This window comes from Scyliorhinus torazame, chromosome 19 (genome assembly GCF_047496885.1).
Source record: "Scyliorhinus torazame isolate Kashiwa2021f chromosome 19, sScyTor2.1, whole genome shotgun sequence".
NCBI lineage: Eukaryota > Metazoa > Chordata > Chondrichthyes > Carcharhiniformes > Scyliorhinidae > Scyliorhinus > Scyliorhinus torazame.
Genome location: NC_092725.1, coordinates 63,889,959 through 63,910,791, shown reverse-complemented (window position 1 = coordinate 63,910,791; position 20,833 = coordinate 63,889,959). Strand labels below are relative to the sequence as shown.

The window sequence follows — 20,833 nt, the reverse complement described above, 5'->3', positions numbered from 1 at the left end:
CCCCTGACTAGCAGCCCCGACTGGAGCTGATCACCTGACTACTGACAAGCCACCCCACCTCTGAATCCAACCAGACCTCCCATCCGACCACAGCTGCCATACCGACCCCACCGGGCCTCCTGAACAGACCATCCCTTTCGATCAGACCCAACCACGCACCTGACTACTTTCCTGTCCACAACCAGACCAGACCCTCCGCCTGACCGCTGCACTGTTCCCGACTGCTGCCCCACCCACCCGACTACTGCTCCCATCCACCCCGGACTACTGCTCTCCCACCCCCACAACTACTACCCCACCACTGCCCCCCCCACCCCCGATAACTGCCCCACCCATCCGACTACCGCTCCATCTACCCCGGAATACTGACCCCCCCCCCCCCCCCCCCGCCGGTTCCCGGCCACTGTCCCACCCACCCGACTACAACCCCATCCCGGAGTACACTGCCACCATGACTACACCCTCCATCCTGTCGACAACCCCTATCCCGACCCGACCACTCACTACCAAAGAGACCCAAGCATCCGACTAGCCCCCGACCCAGCCATCACCTCCTCCTGACCCAACCAGATTATGCTTTTTAAAAATAAATTTAGAGTACCCAATTATTTATTTATTTATTTCCAATTAAGGGACAATTTAGCGTGAATCCACCTACCCGGCACCTCTTTTGGGTTGTGGGGGCGAAACCCACGCAAACACGGGGAGAATGTGCAAACTCCACACGGACAGTGACCCAGAGCCGGGTTCGAACCTGGGACCTCGGTGCCGTGAGGCAGTAATGCTACCCACTGTGCCACCGTGCTGCCCTGCAACCAGACTATCCTATCCCCAACCAGAACCCCCATCCCGACCCAACAAACTGCCCGACTAGCACTAGCCCCGAACAGACCTGACCACCTCCCTGAGCCCCCCATCTGGCAGCCCCTCTGCACTGTTACCTACTACCCACCTATCCATTTAATCATTCATCTGCTTATCCATTCACCAATATTCAATATTCACCAACATTTAAACTTCCATACAGCAGCTGGTGCTGTAAAAATGGGCTGTCTCCTGTCTTGCCCCGACTTCATTCTGCTTCGATAGCCCATTGAGGTACATTGTGCTCCACATTTTGGGAAAAGCTAGGCTTGGAAGGTCCTGGAAGAAACATGGAGCAGTGTGGAGTTGGGATAATTATGGTGCGGAGTGACAATCTGTTTGCTGTTTTATACCACTCTGTCAACCTGCCCTGCCACCTTCAATGATTTAGACACATATATCCCTGGGTCCCTCTGCTCCTGCACTCGTTTGGGGATTGTATCTTTTATTTTATATTGCCTCTCCTCCTTCTTCCTACCAAATTTAATGACTTCATACTTCCCTGCATTAAACTTCATCTGCCACATGGCTGCCCATTCCCATTACACCAGCCTGTCTATGTCTTCTTGAAGTCTATCATTATTGTCCCCTCAGTTCAAAATACTTTGAATTTTGTATATTCTGCCATTATTGACATTGTGCCCTATACTTCTAAGTTTAGTCAGTGATATATATCCTAACACTGACCCCTGGAAAACTCCAATCTATACCTTCCACCAGCTCATAAAACAATCATTCAGTACTACTGCTGGCTGTTACTTAACCACTTTTGTATCTCTGCTGATACTGTCCCTTTTATTCCATGGGCTCTAATTTTGCTGACAAGACTGTTACGAGACATTTCATCACAGATCTTTAAAGTGCTGCTGGCCATTCAACCTGTCGAGTCTGCGCTGGCTCTCTGAAAGAGAGTCCCATTAGTCCCACTCTCCTGCCTTATTCCCGTTATCTCGGACATTCTCTTTTCAGTTAGCAAATTCAATTCGCTTCGAATACCTCCATCGAACCTGCTTTCAGCACCCTCTCAGGAAGTTCATTCCAGACCCAAACCATCCTTCGGGTGAAAAGACTTTTCGTCAAATGTCTTTTGGATGTTCCACATCAATCGCATTACCATCATTAACCCTCTCTGTTATTTCATCAAAAACTTGCAATTAATGAAACACCGTGGGCTGGATTCCCTGATTATGGGGCTATGTCCCCACGCCGGCGTTTTGCGCCAGGAAATCTGGTGTAAAACGGCAACCGATTCCGCATTTTGCTGGGGACCAGCAGCGTAGAGTACGCGGCTGTAGCAGCCGATACGGCCTGGAGAATTGCCGGGTCCGTGACCACGCATGTGCACTCCGGCAGCCTGCAACGGCCACGCCGTGCTACATGACGGCGGCCACCCACGGACCCGGCCCGCGATAATAGTCCCACGCTTCGGCCGGCCCCCCCCACCTCCCCCTCCCAGTCCTGAATAATGTCTCCCCCTCCCCGCGGATCGGCCCTCCACAGACTGTGGCAGTGCTGGACTGAGTCTGCAGCCGCCATGCCAAGTTCCCGACGGATGAGAGCACACGTGTCCAAAGCTGCCGGGAACTCGGCCGGTCGGGGGTGGGCCTCAGGCAATGTCCTGAGACCTTCGATACGTGGCGAGGTGTTGGAGAGGGCAAAGCATCGTGAAAGCGGTGCCGCCTCCGATGTAGTCAGAAACTTGGATTCTCCAGCCGGTCGCCGAATGGAGAATCCAGTCCCATTTGCCTACCTATTTCTACTTTGCTTTCTTAATGCACATTTGTCCAAGCGAGTGTTATTTCCAAAAGCTTCCCCATCACCAAGGTTAAATTGGCCTGTAAGTTCAGCACTTATCCCTTTTGGAATATTTTTGTAATTCTCCGGTACCACAGCTGTATCGAAGGAGGACTGGAAGTTTATGGCCAGTGCCCCTGCAATTTCCTCCCTGACTGCCCTCAGGTTCTTTGATGCCCGCCCATCTGGTCCTGATGACTCATCAACTGTAAGCACAGCCAGCTTATCCAATATTCCTCTTTATCAGTTTTCAGCCCATCCATCCTCCTGACCTGGCAGCATCTTTTCCTTTGGCAAAGGCAGGTGCAGACAGAGTACTCAGTTAATACTGGATTTCTTCTCTACTCTATTATTCTACTGGATTCAGAAACAGTATCGACAGGCAGCAAATATTCATACGAGCGCTAATCATACAAACCAGGACTAGACACTCTCTCCACATATAAAATTGCTGTATCAGCAATTAGTGTTTTATCATAAACAAAAGTTAATTGCAACACAAAGACCCTACTAAATGGGAGTATGAACCCAGTAGCTTTACTGAAATTCGGTGAAAAGAGAGAAATAGTCCATAGTATTACAGAAATGAATACAATCAAAATAAGATATTTTTAAATATTCATATCATTAAATTAAATCACAAATAAAATACATTTTAAAAAAATGATGATAAATGTAATAATTTCTAATTTAAAAATCACTCACTTATATTTCCACAATCATAATCCAAACACTTGTTCTACTCGACTCCTCTATAGAACCGGGATATCTATTTTCTGTTGCCAGTGGTAACACTTCACTGACACCACAGAGCAAGGGTAGAGAGCTAGTCTGTTAGTCATGCAGTTTCACCAATTAGTTTGATTACACGTTGAACTTTATATTTTTACAACTGTCTGTGCCAAGTTTTGCAGTGAACACATCATAACTCTTCTAGTATACAGTAACTGCTGTAAACGTGCGCCAACCAAAGGATGCAAATCAGGTTCAAAGTCTGCCATTCCATAAACACACTGACCTCCTAAATTCTATTATGCCAGAAAAGGAGTTTGTGGAAGGGAAGGATTGAAGGGAGGAAGGGTCTATCAGTACAGAAAGGGGCTATTTGGAAGGAAGTGAGGTTCTCCCTGATGACATGGTCGATATATATCCCTCAATTAACACTAAAAAAAGATTATCTGGTCACTATTGCATTGCTGTTGTGGGATTTTGAAGTGTGCAAATTGGCTGTCACATTGCCGACATTACAACAGTGACAGTCACTTCATCGGCTGTAGAGCGCTTCGAAATGTCGTGAAAGGCACTAGCCCAAGTCTTTTTTAAAGTTCTCTTTTTTGAGGTTAATCTATTTTACAGGGCTCACTGTCAATTACATAACTGGAAGTGTCTTAAAAGTTCCCGAAAAGAAGCTACTGTCAAAGACAGGATCGACTTTAAACCAAAACCCCCCGAGAAATTCAAGAGGGCCACAGATTCCTTCTCTATTTTTACAAAGATGAACAGTTAAAACTCACCAAACTGTCTCAACAGTAACAACTGTGAAAATAAATGAAGGCAGGGGGCTGCATTATATCAAGGGTGTCCAAACTCTGGCTCACAATCTGGACCACAAAGCCCAGCCAACTTAGTTTAGTTTGCAGATACATTTCTCACTCGCACACCAGGAAATTTGAATTTTATAACCTTGAAGGTTTGGATTTTTTCCCCCTTGCTACACTGTCTCATTGGTGACCAAATACTAAATCAGAATACAAACATTTGTCAGCATTTGCAGCTTGACAGATATGCAAATTATTGGTGCATTAGCATAGTGGCAATATTACTGAACTAGTAATTCAAAAAGCCTGGGATCGGGGGGGGGGGGGGGGGTGGAGGGTTGTGTGTGCTTAAATCCCACTATGGCAATTTGGGATTTAAATTCAGTTAATTACATAAATCTGGAATAAAAAGACAGTGTCAGTCATGGTGATTAGGAAACTAACAAATTATCATAAAAAGCCAATTTTAGTTCACTAACTTTCATTAGCGAAGGAAATCTACTGTCTTTACCAGACTCAGTCTGGCCTACATGTGACACCAGACTCAAAGTGATGTGCATTTCTCTCAACCACTCTTTGAAATAGCCTCGCAAGCCACTCAGTTGCTCTCAGGTGGTATCATATCAAGGCTTTCTTCAGGGCAATTAGGGATTGACAATAAATGCTGGTCTTGTCAGTGACGCCCACACCCCATGAATGAAATTTAGCAGCAATTCAGATTTAAAATTTACATTTTAAGCCCCATTGTATAAAAATATTTGCATTGATAAAAAGTGCCTTTCATGGTCTCAGCATAGCCATAGCTGTTCTTCAACTAATTATGTACTTTTGTAGCACCAACACTGTTGCAATACAAGAAACACAGCAGTCAATTTGCACACAAGATTGCACAAACGGCATTGAGATCAAATGTAGTTTTTATTGAAGCAAAGTAGTGCAAAAAGGCAAAACCTTTAAAAGTTCCAGATTAGAGCAAGTTTCTGAAAGAACGATACTGAAATCAGAATCCTTACCTGGCGAGAGACAGAATTGTTTGAAGGTTCTGAGACTGAAGACATAATGTTGGCAGCACTTCGTTTGTGAACACTGTTCATACCAGGCATTTTGGTTATTTTACTGGATTTACTGCTGGAACTTGCGTTTTTACGCTTTTTCCCTTCTGGCTTGTCAAAAGGAAGGGGCAGCGAAGACATAGCATTGTGTGCTGCTAGTGCATGGTCCCCTGGGTGGTGCACCAGGGAAGAAACAGAGAGAGTGGGGTCAATACTGCTCACCACCATGCTCATGTGTTTAATTGAGTCTGCCAAGCTGCCAGGCAAAGGAGTCCGTCCTGAGGGGTCTATTTTGGCACTGAGTGCGTTGGTTCCATTGTTCGTATTGTGCACAGACATTGCGCTGAAGGAAGATGTTGCAGGAAATGAGTTCAATGTGGTGGCGGGGTTCAGCACACAGTTCCTTTTGTGCGACCCTGAAAATGATGAAATCGAAGATGAGGTCTGTAACGACGGTGAAAATGGAGAGGAGGCAGGAGGTGGTGCCGCTGGTTTCTTCCTCTTATTACATGAGCCCTTGTCGCTGCGGGTAGATAGGTCCTTAACTTTGGAGGATCTGCTGGTTTTCGTTTTCGGCGGTTTACTGAGTGATGGGGAAGGTACGACAATAGGTACCGGTGATATTAACGACGGGGCCTTGAACCCAGAGTCCATTAAATTAAATGCAGTTGCTGCCTGCGGAAAGGCAGCAGTGTATGACATGATGGAATTGCTGTCCACTGTGGTCACAAATCCTGCCGACGACAACACCGGGGCTGTCATTATACAAGACGGAGTGATTGGTGAGCTTGAAGGAAGATAAACTGCAGAAGGGCTGTTCAAAGGCTGTAGCATTGATGCTGAGAAAGCTGTAGCTGTGGTGACAGGTGCTGCAGGAGATGGCATAGGGCTGTCCGCGGCAGGAGGAATTTTCCTAAAATTGTTTGCAAAGGAGAGAAAAACAGAAGTTTTACATTTAATATTCCGCTTGTGATATCTGCATTTCTAACCATAAACCAACAATTCTGACATCAAAAGCAGAGAAATCAAATTTTAATTTAATTTGTTTCTATGGTCATTTATTTAAGCACTTATGGGGAAGGGAAGATTTTCTGGGTTTGTAATATGTTGCAAAATCAGGATGTTTTTAAAAAATCAAAGTCATGTTCATAATTCTGCAATAAATAACAAACGTAGGATATCTCTCCACCACCCCCGACCCCACCATTCCCCCACAGGGCAACAAAATCTGAAGGTCGATACAATTTTCCAGGGGCTACCTGTCTGAGCCCAATTGAAGACACCTTGATGTGCCTCAGTGGAAGAGCACTCCTCAAAGATGGGTCAATCAAACACTGTGCAAGATTGTTTGCAAGGAGTTGAGGATTAACACCCAGATTACTTGCTGTAGGCTGCTCAATTGGTCTTTTAAGTGTTTGTCCTGCACTAATTGGGACAGATTTACATCCGATTAAGGTTGCCAACCCTCTTTGCCCGTCAGCACCCTATTACTTTTCCTTTTCTCTGTTGGATTAAAAGACCCAGGGAAAAAGTGAAAGTCTCATGTCAGAATTTATGAGCCCAGCCCTGATAGCCACATTCTACCAGGAGCTCAATGGGAATGTGTTTGCTAACGGAGTTGAAGATGAATCCACAGATCCACTTTGGCTGCTCTTCTGATGGAAGTAGTGCAGGTGTAGCATTGACAGCAAAGGAATTAAAGATCAGAGAGAAAAGTAAACATTTGAACTGGAATAATTTGTACAGTTCTAGTCACTACTGCAAACTGCAAACCTTAATGTAATTGTGTGTAACGATCAGGAAGAGTATTATATATATTCAGTCAAGATATACCTCAACTCTCTGAATTCTCATGTAGTTACTATTCCTTCATCTCACTCCTCCTTCCAATCTATTCCCCCCTTCTTCCTCCCATAAAAAGCATCTCACCTCTTTGTCTCACAAGGTAAGATACGGATGCGAGAAGTCTTTGGACCAACTTAGTTCATTCACTCGGAATCATGCTAATACCCTACGGTTCCCGTCACAGCATCCAATTTCTTAATTGATTTCAAGGCTTTTTCCTCCACTAACCTTCCAAGATTTCCATTTCACATATTAGTCATTGTTGTGTGAAGAATTTCCTGACATTAGTCCTACATTTTCTTTTTAAGTCTAGTTTGAACCAATGTCTTTTTATCCTAGGTTACCTCAGTCACTCCCTTTCAAACAGAATGCTAGCTTCTGCAATTTATACTTGTAACTCAGTCCTACGGCATTAAGATGAGCCATGTGGCTCTTTTCTCAGCCGCTTTGAGTTGCCATCAACCAGATGCGTGTTGTGGTCCAGTATATGAAACTGTCTGGCTGCAATGCCACAATCCAGTAGCAGGAAGACAATACACAGCACACAATGGACAAAAGGATATTCTGCTTTCACTGAGACTGAAGTTCCCCAACCAATGGTTTGACTGAGAATTAATAAGGCCCATTTCAGTTCCACAGATAACTGATCCAGTGACTTGAATCCAAATTTCCTTTAGAACAGGAACCAGCTTTGTTACTACTAGGTTATTCAGCCATCCATACAGTACATTAGAAAAATGAACACTTGCAGCCAGGTTGAGGTGAAAGCACACCCTATACCTCCAGCATTCATGTTTGCAACATAAAGATCAGGTTCTAGTACAGTATTTGTCAACAACACGCTCATTAGGTGTTTATCAGGGGCTGAAATATAGCCTTCATTTTCAAAACTGTTCTCACGTTAACCTCATGAACACTAGGGTGAATATCAGACTCACTTCCACATCTGTGAATTTAGGTGCTTTTCTACCATTGAATTAAGTGCCAGTCGAAAACGGTCCCATCGTCTGTCAAAGACATAGAAACCTCTGCCCATCAAGCGACTCCCAAAAGTGCAATACTACAAAACAATGCAAAGCAATTATTTTAAACCACATATTTTGAGATGAAAAAAACATGAATCGCAAGTGTTGAAAATAAATAATGAGCTGCTGAGGTAAAATGCACAACATACGCCTAGTGGCCTCGGGTGGTGCCCAGAATAATGACAGTCCAGTTTTTCAGATTCCTCTGCACAATCCATTTCTCCTTCGTCACTGGATATTCGGCTTGTTAAATCTCCAATTATGGGCAATGGTAGCTCCAATACTGTTGCACTGTTAGATGCAGTACCCATATTATTTATGCTGCTGGTAGATGAAACCCTGCTGAAAGCAAAAGGACAAGTATTCAATTAATTTGAGACTGTATTTCAGATCTTAATTACTGATTTTTTGATGTGGGGTCAGACACCAGAAAATGAAAGGAACACAGAATTACACAGAAACAGATCAGTCATAGTGATATTTATTCTCCACATGGACAGTAATCTTAATTCCACAGGCCCACTTTATTTCCATATCCCTTTTTTCCACTTTTCTTACCAACCTATCTAGGCTATTCTTGAATGTTCACATGGTCACTATCTTAATCACCGACTCGTGACCAGAAGTTAGCAAGTCCCCTCATTCTAGATTTCCCGTCAATTTCTAACTACCCTGCCCCATTCAATCATAATTTTCAACATTTCTATCATACCATATTAGAATTTCCTTTATTCTAACAAGAGTAGCCCCAAGCTTTTAAGGTGCCCGTCATATTTGTACCTCCTCATACCAACCAGCATCCTAGTGAATCTGTGCAGTAGCCGCACCATTGCTTCAACTTTCTTTCTATAGTCTGCAGCCTAAGAACGCACATAGTACCCCAATTATGGTCTTGCTAAAGTTGAAAGTTTAATCTCTACTTTTATGTTCTATATATTCTGCTATAAAATGGCATGCAAATGTGACATTATTAAATGATCTTCAAACAATTTACATTTATTTAGCGTCTACCACCATCGCAGCAACAATCAGACAACTCGGTATAAGTTGAATATTGAACTAGAGAACTGACTTATTGCTGTGGTTTCAGTACCCCATCCTTTAACCAGCAAAGCAATGGAGGTGGGTGAAGCCCAAGTGTGGCATTTTTATAAAATGCTCCCTTTCAACATGAACTCCAGGAGAAACAAACATGTCCCAATTACTTATTTCGATCTTTGGCAAAAGTCACCTTTACTTTATTTGCAATTTTTATTAACATTGCTGCAAGATTTTGAAACAAGACACATTAAAACGCAGAGATGGAATGGAGGTGAACAAAATGATGCACAAGTCACATCTTTGTTAAAACTTCATAGTTAAAATTAAATGACGGACAGATTGCTTTCCGAGGAGTTGTCATTTCTCGAATTAAGCACTCGTCCTCATCCCATGAATACATTTATCGAGAATTTTTCTAGATATCTGTCCATTTAGAACAGCATCACCCCATCTCTTGTGCTCTGCTGTCTCACATTAATTTCTCCCCTCACCTGCACCAACTCGCTCAGCCCTCAAATAAGAATATTTGTCAATCGAGTAAATAAAATCTATTTTAGATTACTCTGATTAGATGATCTATCAACTAGTTTCATGAGGGTAGAATTGTCTTAGCATGATTTGGCCTTTTCCAAGTAAGTAATTAAAACAGGAGGTTGCACTATTTTAGCTTTATGAACTGCAATATGCAGCAGAGCTTACACACCAGGAATGCTTCTTCAATTCAGATCACTGTTGAAAATGAAACTCTATTTGAAGGAGAATTACTACACATTCCATGAATCAGTATATCTGCTTTGTTCCCTTGTATATTATGGATAATTTCTCAACAGAATGCAACAAAAGATGTGACCCCCAATATGAGCAAAAATGCTCAGAAGTGGAACAGGTACCTTTTTTATTATTAACTATTAAAACCGAAAGACAGCTCTACTCCTGTTACAGATTTTTCACTCTTCCACAGGAAACATAATAGTTTTCACAATCCACAGCATTAGGGCAAGTCTCATAGTTCTCGGTCAGGATGGGGTCCTTTTCAGGGTCTTGGTTGGGTCATAATAGGCCTCAAACTAACCACTTTTCTAAAATAACAGTGGTAGCAGCCCCACTATCTCCACAACAGTACATTTAATAGGCTTCCCTTTGATAGAATACATCTTTATCCAAACTGCCCATAGAATAATTCACCTACCCTGAGTTAATTGAAAGCCCTTAATGTAAAACACTTCAGAGAATACTGTTATGCATTTTACGTGCAGATGGAGAGGATAAGTTTCATAATAGAATTTACATGAAAGGAAACAACAGGTAGGGGGTCTTCCTGCAATTTACATAAAATCTAGAGCCAGTAAAAAGAAAGTAACACTCAGCATTTACTTTAAAATCTCCAGCAGACATGCTTAAAACAGACAGAATACTGTGTATCATTTACTCCCCATGAACAGGAGAAATGAACTGAAGGAAGAGGCATGAAGGCAAAATACAGCTCACAATGACAAGAAAATCATGTGAATGGTGTGCTGCTCACTTAGCTTGCCAGGAATCCACATTGGTGCTCTAAACTTTTTTTAAAATTTAAGGATAATTTCCTATGATGTGCTGGATCAATTAATCTATATAATTTTTATTCAGGTGCAAACAATACACTGCACCAAACCATTACAGATATCTTTGGGATTCTTTGAAGCTACTGCTGTAAAGGATTGATATATAGTAATAATTTGTAGAAAATGGCTTCCAATTATGATATTCATTTTGTTACTTATTTCAAGAGTTTAAATGGCAAACCAACCACGAGTGTTTAGCTGGAGTCAGTACAAAGCTGGCAATTTCATTCTCCAGCCATATATCTGTAAATTATATTTTCTTCTGCAAATGTCTCATACCACTCTTTTTGTACAGGGACAGAGTTTCAGCTGAGTTCACTGTATCCGTTGCTCATTTTCAACAAAAAAAAAGTATTTCTATTGATGTGGTGGATACAGCACAAGATAATGAATTACCACTTGCTTCTTTTCTCTGTCCGGCTGGCAATGAAATCACACATTTCCCACCCCCTTCCCGGATTAGACTAACACGTAAAATCATGCTCGTTTTTCTGGGATTCTTACGTGACATTGAATCTGTAACAGGTTCAGTGCACACATTCCAGGACAGTCTCATGTCGTAGGGCGAATGTGCACTCCAGTTTCCTTTGATTTGTCATTGGAAGCAGAAGCACATAGAAATGATACAGATAGCAGATGCAATAATGGGATGGATTTGTTGAGCGGTTCGGTTAGCTCTCAGAACAGCGTTGACAATTGTAAACAGCTAAATCATATTGCAACTCACCTAGAAATGGCAGTATTCAGCAGTCTAGATTTTGCTGGCGACGTAACTTTAGGCTCCAAACCAGGGTTAGTTAAGGACCCTGTGACCTGCTCTTGTGTAGGCATAGACTGGCTTTGATGAGTTTCCTTTGACACTTGTAGGTGTTCCTTGTCTTTTACAGGGTCCTTTTCCCTCGAGCGAGCTTTGTGTTCAGCAAGAAGAATGTCAAATTGTTTCCTTCGTCCTGGCACTGCTCTCCGATGATTAAGTGAATGAGTCTGTGCAGGAGCCAGAATTAAAAAATATTAAAAGCCATACCAGATACTAAGTCATGGATTAAATAATGCTTACAATCATGGAAGTAGTTTTACAGGTTAAGCTCAGTTGTAAATATTGTGCCGTACTATATAGTTTAAATGTTTCAAAGTGCGTCAAACATTTGTGATGCGAAATGGCTGTTGCTTTGTTAATAATGGTTTTAAGTCACCCGGTGAACCAGAGCGGGGGAGGGACAGAGCTGGAGGTGCTCCCAATCAAACTAGCCCAAAACAGATTCCGTTACCTGGGGATCCAAATAGACAGAGACTGGACGCAGATCCACAAGTGGAATCTGACAAGCTGGTGGAGGAAGTCAAAAAAGAACCTGGCAGGGAGAGTGCAGACGATCAAAATGAACGTGCTACTGAGGTTCCTCTTCCTGTTCAGATCCATCCCGATCTTCATCCCCAAAGCCTTCTTCCAAAATGTGGACAGCTTAATCATGGCGTTTGTGTGGCGAGGTAAGAATCCGAGAGTTCCCAAAGCAATACTGCAAAGGAGAAAAATTGAAGTGGCCTGGCATTACCAAACCTGCAGTACCACCACTGGGCAGCCACGGCGGAGAGAGTGAGGGGATGGGTACACGAGCCCAACTTGGACTGGGCGTGGATGGAGGAGGCCTCCCGGAAGGCGACGACCCTCCGGGCCCTTGTCACGGCAGCACTCCCATCTCTCCCAACAAAATACACATCCAGCCCAGTGGTAGTTGCCACACTGAAAACGTGGAACCAAATGAGGCCACATTTCGGTCTGACCGAGATGTCTCCCATGGCCCCATCTGCGGAAACCACAGGTTCTCACCAGCCATGCTAGACACCACTTTTAAGAGATGGAGGCAGGACAGGGGAAAGCTAACAGTCAGGGACTTCGACATAGGAAACAGACCAGGGACACTGAACAAACTGACAGAGGAGTTGGAACTATCGCCAGGACAAGAAATGAGACACCTGCAAATAAAACACTTTCTCCACACAGAGACAGTAGGCTACCCCAGGGCCCCAGAGACCACACTATTAGAGGACCTGATGAATACGGATAACAAAGAAGGGGGGGGGGGACTGTGGGAAAATGTATGGACAATTACAGGACAGAGCTCGAACGCTGCTACACGAGAACAGACGGAAATGGGGGGATGAATTATGGACAGAGGTGTGTTGGTGATTCTGAAGCGAAGCACTGAGCAGGGCCAACTCCACATCCTCCAGCGCAAGGCTCAGCCTCATGTAGTTCAAAGAGGTCCACAGAGTGCACCTGACCAGAACCCAAATGAACAGGTTCTTCTTGGAGGTGGAGGATATATGCTAACGGTCCCAGAGAGGCCCTGCCAACAACACACACATGTTTTGGGCTTGCCCCAAGCTTGTTGGGTTCTGGGCAGCCTTCTCAGAGGCAATGTCCAAGGTTGGGGGTGAGGGTGGAGCCATGCCCGACAGTGGCAATCTTCGGGATATCAGAGCAACACATGGGGAAGGGGGGCCAATGCACTAGCTTCCGCTTCCCAAATCGCAAGCCGGAGAATCCTGCTCGGCTGGCGATCAGCAGCACCACCCACAGCTGCAGACTAGCTGGCAGATCTATTGGAATTTCTCCACTTGGAGATGAACAAATACACCATCCGAGAGTCAGAGGAAGGCTTCCTTAAAGCATGGGGGCAATTTGTCAGCCTGTTCCAAGACCTGTTTGAAACCAATAATGATTAGAAAGAAAGAAAACTAAAAACTAGAAAGAAACTAACAGGAACGCACAACCCAGGGGGGGAAGGGGAGGGAGGAAAAGAAGGGGAAACCTAAGGGAATGAAGGGGACACCGCAAAGGGAGGGAAGGGGGTGGAAGACCCCTCCCCACACCTGAGAGGCAGACACAGTGGAAAACACAAAGGAAAGAAGGGGAGGGAGGGGAGGTGGGAAAGAGTGGAAGGGAGGGGGGGGGGACCCCCTGCGCGAACAGTGTGTGGGGGGGGGGGGGGGGCAATCGGAGAGGGCAGGGTTGAAGACAGAGCACTGAGACAGATAGTGACAAAATGTAAATAGACAGGAAAATATTACATGTACTGCACAATAATGGACATGAAACTTAACTATATAGAATTGAATGACAATAAAATTATTTAAAACAAAATACTGGTTTTAAGGGCAGCACGGTGGCGCAGTGGTTAGCTCTGCTGCCTTATGGCACCAAGGACCCGGGTTCGATCCCGGCCCCGGGTCACTGTCCGTGTGGAGTTTGCACATTCTCCCCGTGTCTGCGTGGGCCTCACCCCATACAACCCAAAGATGTGCAGGGAGGGAGTATTGGCCATGCTAAATTGTCCTTTAATTGGAAAAAAAATAATGGTTTTAAACTCGAATTTGAAGTATAGGAGATAACATTGATGTACACATACATTTTTAGATGCACGTTCAATAACTGTAAAATATATTTCCTTTTGAACATTCCAATGTAAATATCAAAAAGTAAGTCAGCCAATCATTCTGAACATAAGGAATACCTTGCACGTGAGTGACCTTGTACATGGTTTCTTTGTCTCAGGATCTATGACACCGCAATGTCTGTTGGGGTCAAATTCCCTCTCTGTTGAAATGAAAATAAATTGAATTCCGTTAGTGACTATTGATCATAGCCAGACAAATTAGGGTTTCCCCACAATACTTCTGCCCAAACGGATTATAAACCAAAATCTATAATACTCCAGCAAAACACACAAAGTGTTCAAGTTTATTAGTATTCTGCTGAATATAAAGTTTTATTGAGCCTACAAATCTGAATTGAGATACATTTGGCAAGTTCAGCAATTGTCTAGCATTTTACTTTAAACTTGCAAGCAGCTTATATTATTTGTTCAACTTTTAAGAGTGGTTTGCTTTTTGTATATTCATGAACCAGTAGCTGGGAGAACTGGTTCAGTAAATCATAGCTCCTTGACTTCCCAGCAACACCATGTTAACGTGAACATATCAGATAGCTACATGCCGTGTTGGCAGGATCACATCGCCCAGGGGAGTAGATCTCCAGGCACAGCTCAGTTGAAAAGCAACAATCAAATCCATCACGCATGAAGCAGGCACACCAGAGCATGCAGAACGGAAAACAGGCTTGAGATACAAGATGATCTCCTAACACCTGCATTTGTTAGAATAATATTATGCATTTCAAGCTTACAATATCATAGAATTATACAGTACAGAACGAGGCCATACAGCCTGTGCCAGGTCTTTGAAAGAGCAGTCCAATCAGACCCATACCAATGCAACTTTTTCCTTTTCAAGTTTGTATGCAATTTTATTTTGAATGTTACTTCCACCACCCAACCAGACAGCAGTAGTACAGTGGTAAGTACGGTTGTTTCACAGCGCCAGGGACCCAGGTTCGATTCCTGGCTTGGGTCACTGCCTGTGCGGAGTCTGCACATTCTCCCAGTGTCTGCGTGGGTTTCCTCCGTGTGCTCCGATTTCCTCCCACAGTCCAAAAGATGTCCAGGTTAGGTGGATTGACAATGTTAAATTGCCCTTAGTGTCCAAAAATATTAGGTGGGGTTACTGGGAAAGTTTGGAAGTGTGGGCTTAAGTGGGGTGGTGCTCTTTCCAAGGGCTGGTGCAGCCTCGATGGGCCGAATGGCCTCCTTCTGCACTGTAAATTCTATGATCTCGGAGAGGTGGTGTCCAAGGTATTTGAGTCAGTGATGGCCATGGGTGAGGGACTCGACAGCATATCACTGTCGCTGGGGGACATGTCCCTCACGCAGGTGAATCTTGCTGAGGCGCTGCGGAACATGTCCCAGTCTTAGGTGGGCATTGCTGAGGCACTCTAAAGCATGTACCGCGCTGAGGAACATGTCTCAGATTCAGGTGCACATTGACGAGGCACTGCAGTACGTGGCCCGTTCACAGAGGGGCATCGCTGAGGGTATCGGTGCAGAAAATAGGAAGCCACCAGAGCTGGCGGAGCCAGATGACGCAGGGGCCTCGAGAGCTCAATCCAGCTGCCCGTCTGTTCCAAGGTGACCCCCAGGGCCCTAATTGTACTGACCAGAAAGAGGGAGCATTGAGGCCAGCCTGAAGCTTACAGGGAAAAATGGCAGTCACTAGCTCTCCCAGGTCTCCCCCCACACCTGACAACGGCGTGTCAGTGTGGCACCGCAAGCCCCATGGTTGTCTCCCCCCCCACCCCACCCACAAAACACACACACCGTGGTGCCAGGGTATCCTCCTCCTCGTCCTCCGTCCCTTTGTTGAGGCAGAGTCTCCTGCAGCACATGCGGTCTGACATCTCTTCGAACGAACAGCATGGCTTGTACACCTTGAGCCATCGCCGGCCTCCCCCTTTGGGTCCCTCCCTGGCCAGATGGGTGACTGATGAGCGCCTACAGTGCCTGTCGCCACCTTTTCCGGTGTCTGGCTGCCTGGACTGCCATTCTCCACTGCGAGAGCCGCTGCTGCAGGGTCCACAATATCATCCACAGAATGCCCACAGTGCAGAAGGAGGCCATTCAGCCCATCGGGTCTGCACCGACTCACTGAGCACCCAGCTAGGCCTAATTCCCCACCTACACCCATAGCCCCAACTCAGGGCAATTTATCATGGCCAATTCACCTAACCTGCACATATTTGGACTGTGGGAGGAAACTAGAGTACTCCGAGGAAATCCACGCAGACATGGGTAGAACATGCAAACTCCACACAGACAGTCATCAGAGGTTGGAGTTGGACCTGGGTACTGCCACTGTAAGTCAGCAGTTCTAACCACTGTGAGGCAGCAGTGCTAACCAATGTGCCGCACTGTACCGCAATATCTGTAAGGAATTAGTGAGGGTGGGAGAGCGACAACTAGTTATGGCTTCCACCCCGGTACCCTAAAATCCCCAGGCCTCCCCGACCATTACATTCCCTGCCATCTCTCAGGGTGCCATCCAATGAGCCAGTAGTGCTTGGGGACCCCGCCAGTACACATCCCCAGCTGGGAACAGTACTGGAACCTGGCTCAGGTATTTCTCCACCCCCACCCCCTCTCCGATCCACACACCCACCCTCTGATCGCGGAGATAGTCCCAGTGCTGCGGCCTAGCTTTTTTATGGTTAATTGTTTGCTTGCTACCCCTGCAGTGTTGAAGCATCCAGTGTTCAGGCAAAGTGTCCAGGCCTCAGTCTGATTGGGATGCTAGGCAGTTATCACCCGTCTGTGACATGGCATGTCTATCCGTGGCAATCAACTTGGGAGCTGCGAAATGCTCACATTACTAACATTGACAATTTGCAATTTGTGATAGCCTTCAGATGTGTGGTCAGAGGCCACCACGGTCAGTGGGGGTTAAAGTGGCCTGCACCATATTACCTTGGATGGGACTCTGTCCTGAAGATGTTTGGTGGAACGGACAGGCAGAAGCTGAAGTTGCCCTGATATGGACATCCTCGATCCATGGGGTGGCATTTTGGATGCTGAGCCCTCCCCCGCCCCCAGTCGCCCCCAAGTCCAGGAGCAACCCCACCCCCCCCACCCCCCGCCCCCCAGCACTGAGACAGTAGCCCCGATGCCCCGCGCCAACTGCTCGGTTTCCAAGATGGCTACTCACCTGCTCCGATCTCCACAGCAGCCAGTGCCCTAGCTTGATGTTGTGCTAAAGGGCGGCCATGTGATCGCTCTCTGGGGAGCCAGTTAGATCATGGGAGGCCATTAGACGGAGGGGTCCTTCTGTTAATCGGATGGTTATCGGCCTTAACTGTTGATTATTGGTTTCTCGCCACGTTGCGGCGGGATCCGGATTTGCCAACTGGAGCAGGCCAGTTAGATCGGAAACTGATCGGCGGAGCCCGGTGCGATTCCCGATCTCGGACTCTGCTGTGATCTAAATGGCTCGCTTGGATTTGCACCCAGCGCAACTTAGCCGTTAGTTTGTGCCCCAAACTCCATGTAAAGAAAATTCTCATCAAGCCTCTGGCTATCTTAAAATGTCTACCAGTGGAAACAATTCATCCTTATTTACTCTATCAAAACATTTCATAGTTACAAACACGTTAAATTAATTATCCCCTTAAGTTTCTTTGCTTGATGGCACAGTGAGTAGCACTACTGCCTCACTGCACCAGGAACCGGCTTCAATTCCAGCCTTGAGTCACTGTCAGTGTAAAGTTGGTTCATTCTTCACGGTTTCCTCCGAATGCTCCGGTTTCCTTCCTCAGTCCAAAGATGTACAGGTGATGTGGATTGGCCATACTAAATTGTCCCTTAATGTCCAGGGATGTGCGAGTTAGGTTATGGGGTTACTGCGGGGTGGATGGGTGAGTGGACACGAGTGGGGTAAATAGGGATGAACTGTTTTCACTGGTAGGTGGGACGGTGCAGACTCAAATCGGCCGAATGGCCTCCTTCTGCACTGTAATGATTCTATGATTCTAACAACCCCAGAGTCTCCATATAACTGAAGGCTTTCATCCTGCTACTATTCCAGTGAATCTATTCTGGACCCTCTCCAGAGTCTTGACATCTTTCCTAAAATGTGGTGCCCAGAATTGGACACAGCACTCCAACTGAGGCCTAACCAGTGATTTATAAAGGTTTAGCACAATTACCTTGATTTTGTGCTATATGCCTTAATTTAGAAATCCCAGAACCCTGAATGCTTTTTCAATTACCTTACAAATTGTCCTCCCACCTTCACAGATCTGTGTACGTTTTCACTCACATGTAGCACAAATAAAATTTCAATAGAAAAAATATATAATTCACAAAAGTTAATGTACTTCCTAATTATTTTAAACCAAAAGCCTCAAGTTGAGATGTATTAAAATGCTATTATCTTATCCTAATTAGTTCAGCAGTCCATATGTCACAAAGTATTTCTTCCCCTTCACACCATCTTTGAATCCATATTTACTGCTTGCAGTGCACATTGATTCTGCAGCAGCAACTTTCAGCTATAACTATTCCCACATTCACTTCTTGAAGGAGTTTCACACTATGATGCTGACACATGAAATTACACGAACAATGGGCTGCAGAATGGCCACTTGCTTAACATTTCTAACTCAAGTTTGCCTTTTTGCTTGCACATCATGATATCATACAATAGAAGAGGTCAAGCTTAAACTGGAAGAGGCCAATTAAAAGTTCATAACCTACTGACTACATTTGAAGATGCCATCTTGAAGATCATTGGGCCAGAATGCATGGAGCAAATACAGAAATTTGAACGACTCCCCTGAACTCTGGATGATTACTATCTTTCTTGTGATTTTCCATCTCACTCTACTCACTCAATCATTGCTCCACAGGCATATACCCAAGGTCAGGTTGAAAGTGTAGTCTCAAGTAATGAATATTTTAAGTGACATTATGCAGTCAGTAAGTTATGTTGTCCTTTACATGCATAGATGTTTCACAGGTAAAAGTGACAGGTCCCATTCACAAGATATATAGGAGCAGAATTAGGCCATTTAGCCCATCGAGTTGCTCCGCCATTCGAGCTGGCCTTAACTCCATCATCTTGCTCGTGCTCCATAACCTTTCAACCCATTACCAATTGAAAATCTGTCTAATTTCAACTTCCGGTGGCGGCTATGAAGGAGTAAGTTGCACATTTGGTGGCTCCGGCTCTGATCGGACTTTTGGACCTTTCCCCCGGACTTTTTTCCAGTTTTAAACTGAAAATCTGTAGGTTGAGGCAACTGGTCATTGGTTTATGGAAAAAAGGATCAGAAGTGCACGAAAGGGCAGAAACAAGAAGCCAGTAGCAAGCTGTGTTGAAGCTGCAACGGGAGACAGTATGGCCGAGGGACGGACCCCTGGAGTGGCAGCGCAGCGACCAACGGACCCAGTGATGCAGGCCATTCAGGATGGTTTCACCAGACAGAAGCGGGAATGTTTGGAACCAGTTAAAGAAACAATTGATCGGCTAGAGAGCAGATTGGACGCCCAGGACCGGGCGATTCAGAAGGTGGAGAAGGCGCTGCTGGAACACAAGGAGCACCAAACAGCAGTGGAGCTGGAGGTGGGCATGCTTCGGGAACAGTAGAAAAGGCTCCTGGAGAAGGTGGAGGACCTTGAGAACCGGTCCAGCCAGCAGAACCTAAGAATTGTCGGGCTCCCGGAGGGAGCAGATGCTGGAGCATACGTGGCGGGTATGTTCGAAAAGCTGCTGGGGAGGGGGCATTCCCCCGACCGCTGGAGGTGCACAGGGCGTACCGGGCACTTGCCAGGAAGCCGCAGGCGGGGGCCCCCCCGAGGGCGATGGTGGTGAGATTCCACAGGTTCCTGGACAAGGAATGTATTCTTCGGTGGGCCAAGCGCACGCGGACTTGCAAGTGGGATAACAGCATCTTGCGGGTGTACCAGGACCTGAGCGTGGAGGTGGCGAGGAAGAGGGCAGGCTTCAACCAAGTATTGGCAATTTTCTTTAAGAAGGTGAAGTTTGGTCTGCTGTACCCAGCGCGTTTGTGGGTTACGCATGAAAACCAACATCATTATTCTGAGTCACCCGATGAGGCGCTAGACTTTGCAAAAAGCAAAAGACTGGTGGGATTTTGAGAACTTTTGGACTCAGTGATAACATGTTGGCCTATATTGGGCGCTTTTTCCTTTTCTGTTTCTTCTCTGGGGGTTTTTGTTTGTTTTTCTTTTCGCCCTCTTGGTTGTTTGGTGGGGTTTGGTTTTTCTTTTTTTTCTGTTGTTAAATTGGCTATGCCTTCTCGTATAGTTTTCTGTCAGTCTTTTTTGGAGCTGTTTAGGGGAAAAGGAAAGGGGGTGGGGGAAGTCGATTTTCTGTATCGTTTTTGGTTCTTTCGGGGTAGATGTTGGCAATGTTCCTTTTGTGTTTTATCTTGTGTGTTTTTACTGATGGGCACTTTTGTGGGATGGAGACGTGCCTGTCTGGGTTTCGGTGGGTGGTGCTTTTGTTTTTTCTGTTTTCTTGCTGCGGGGTGTTTGTTTGGAGATTGTTGGATGAGGGAATTTGTTTACAGGAGCGGGGGGAGGGGAGCGAGGGAACAATGGGTGGGAGGCTTCTTGGCGCCAGAGGCGGGGGTCACCAAGCTAGCTGGGTGAGCTGGCCCAAGG

At 45.5% G+C, this 20,833-nt stretch overlaps 1 protein-coding gene across 11 annotated transcripts in view; it reads right to left on the bottom strand.

Annotated features, from left to right (window-relative positions):
- Nucleotides 1-20,833, bottom strand: part of LOC140396174 (ataxin-7-like protein 1) — a 317,394-nt gene that overhangs the window by 10,458 nt on the left and 286,103 nt on the right. For 9 of the 11 annotated variants that reach the window (XM_072484428.1, XM_072484430.1, XM_072484432.1 and 6 more), the window contains 5 exons: nt 14,276-14,358; nt 11,491-11,747; nt 8,268-8,460; nt 8,032-8,153; nt 5,210-6,161 (listed from right to left, as the gene is read on the bottom strand). In XM_072484428.1, coding sequence (XP_072340529.1) covers nt 5,210-6,161; nt 8,032-8,153; nt 8,268-8,460; nt 11,491-11,747; nt 14,276-14,358 — 1,607 coding nt within the window. The remainder of the gene's footprint in view (nt 1-5,209; nt 6,162-8,031; nt 8,154-8,267; nt 8,461-11,490; nt 11,748-14,275; nt 14,359-20,833) is intronic. The other 2 variants (XM_072484429.1, XM_072484431.1) reach the window with 1 other exon arrangement.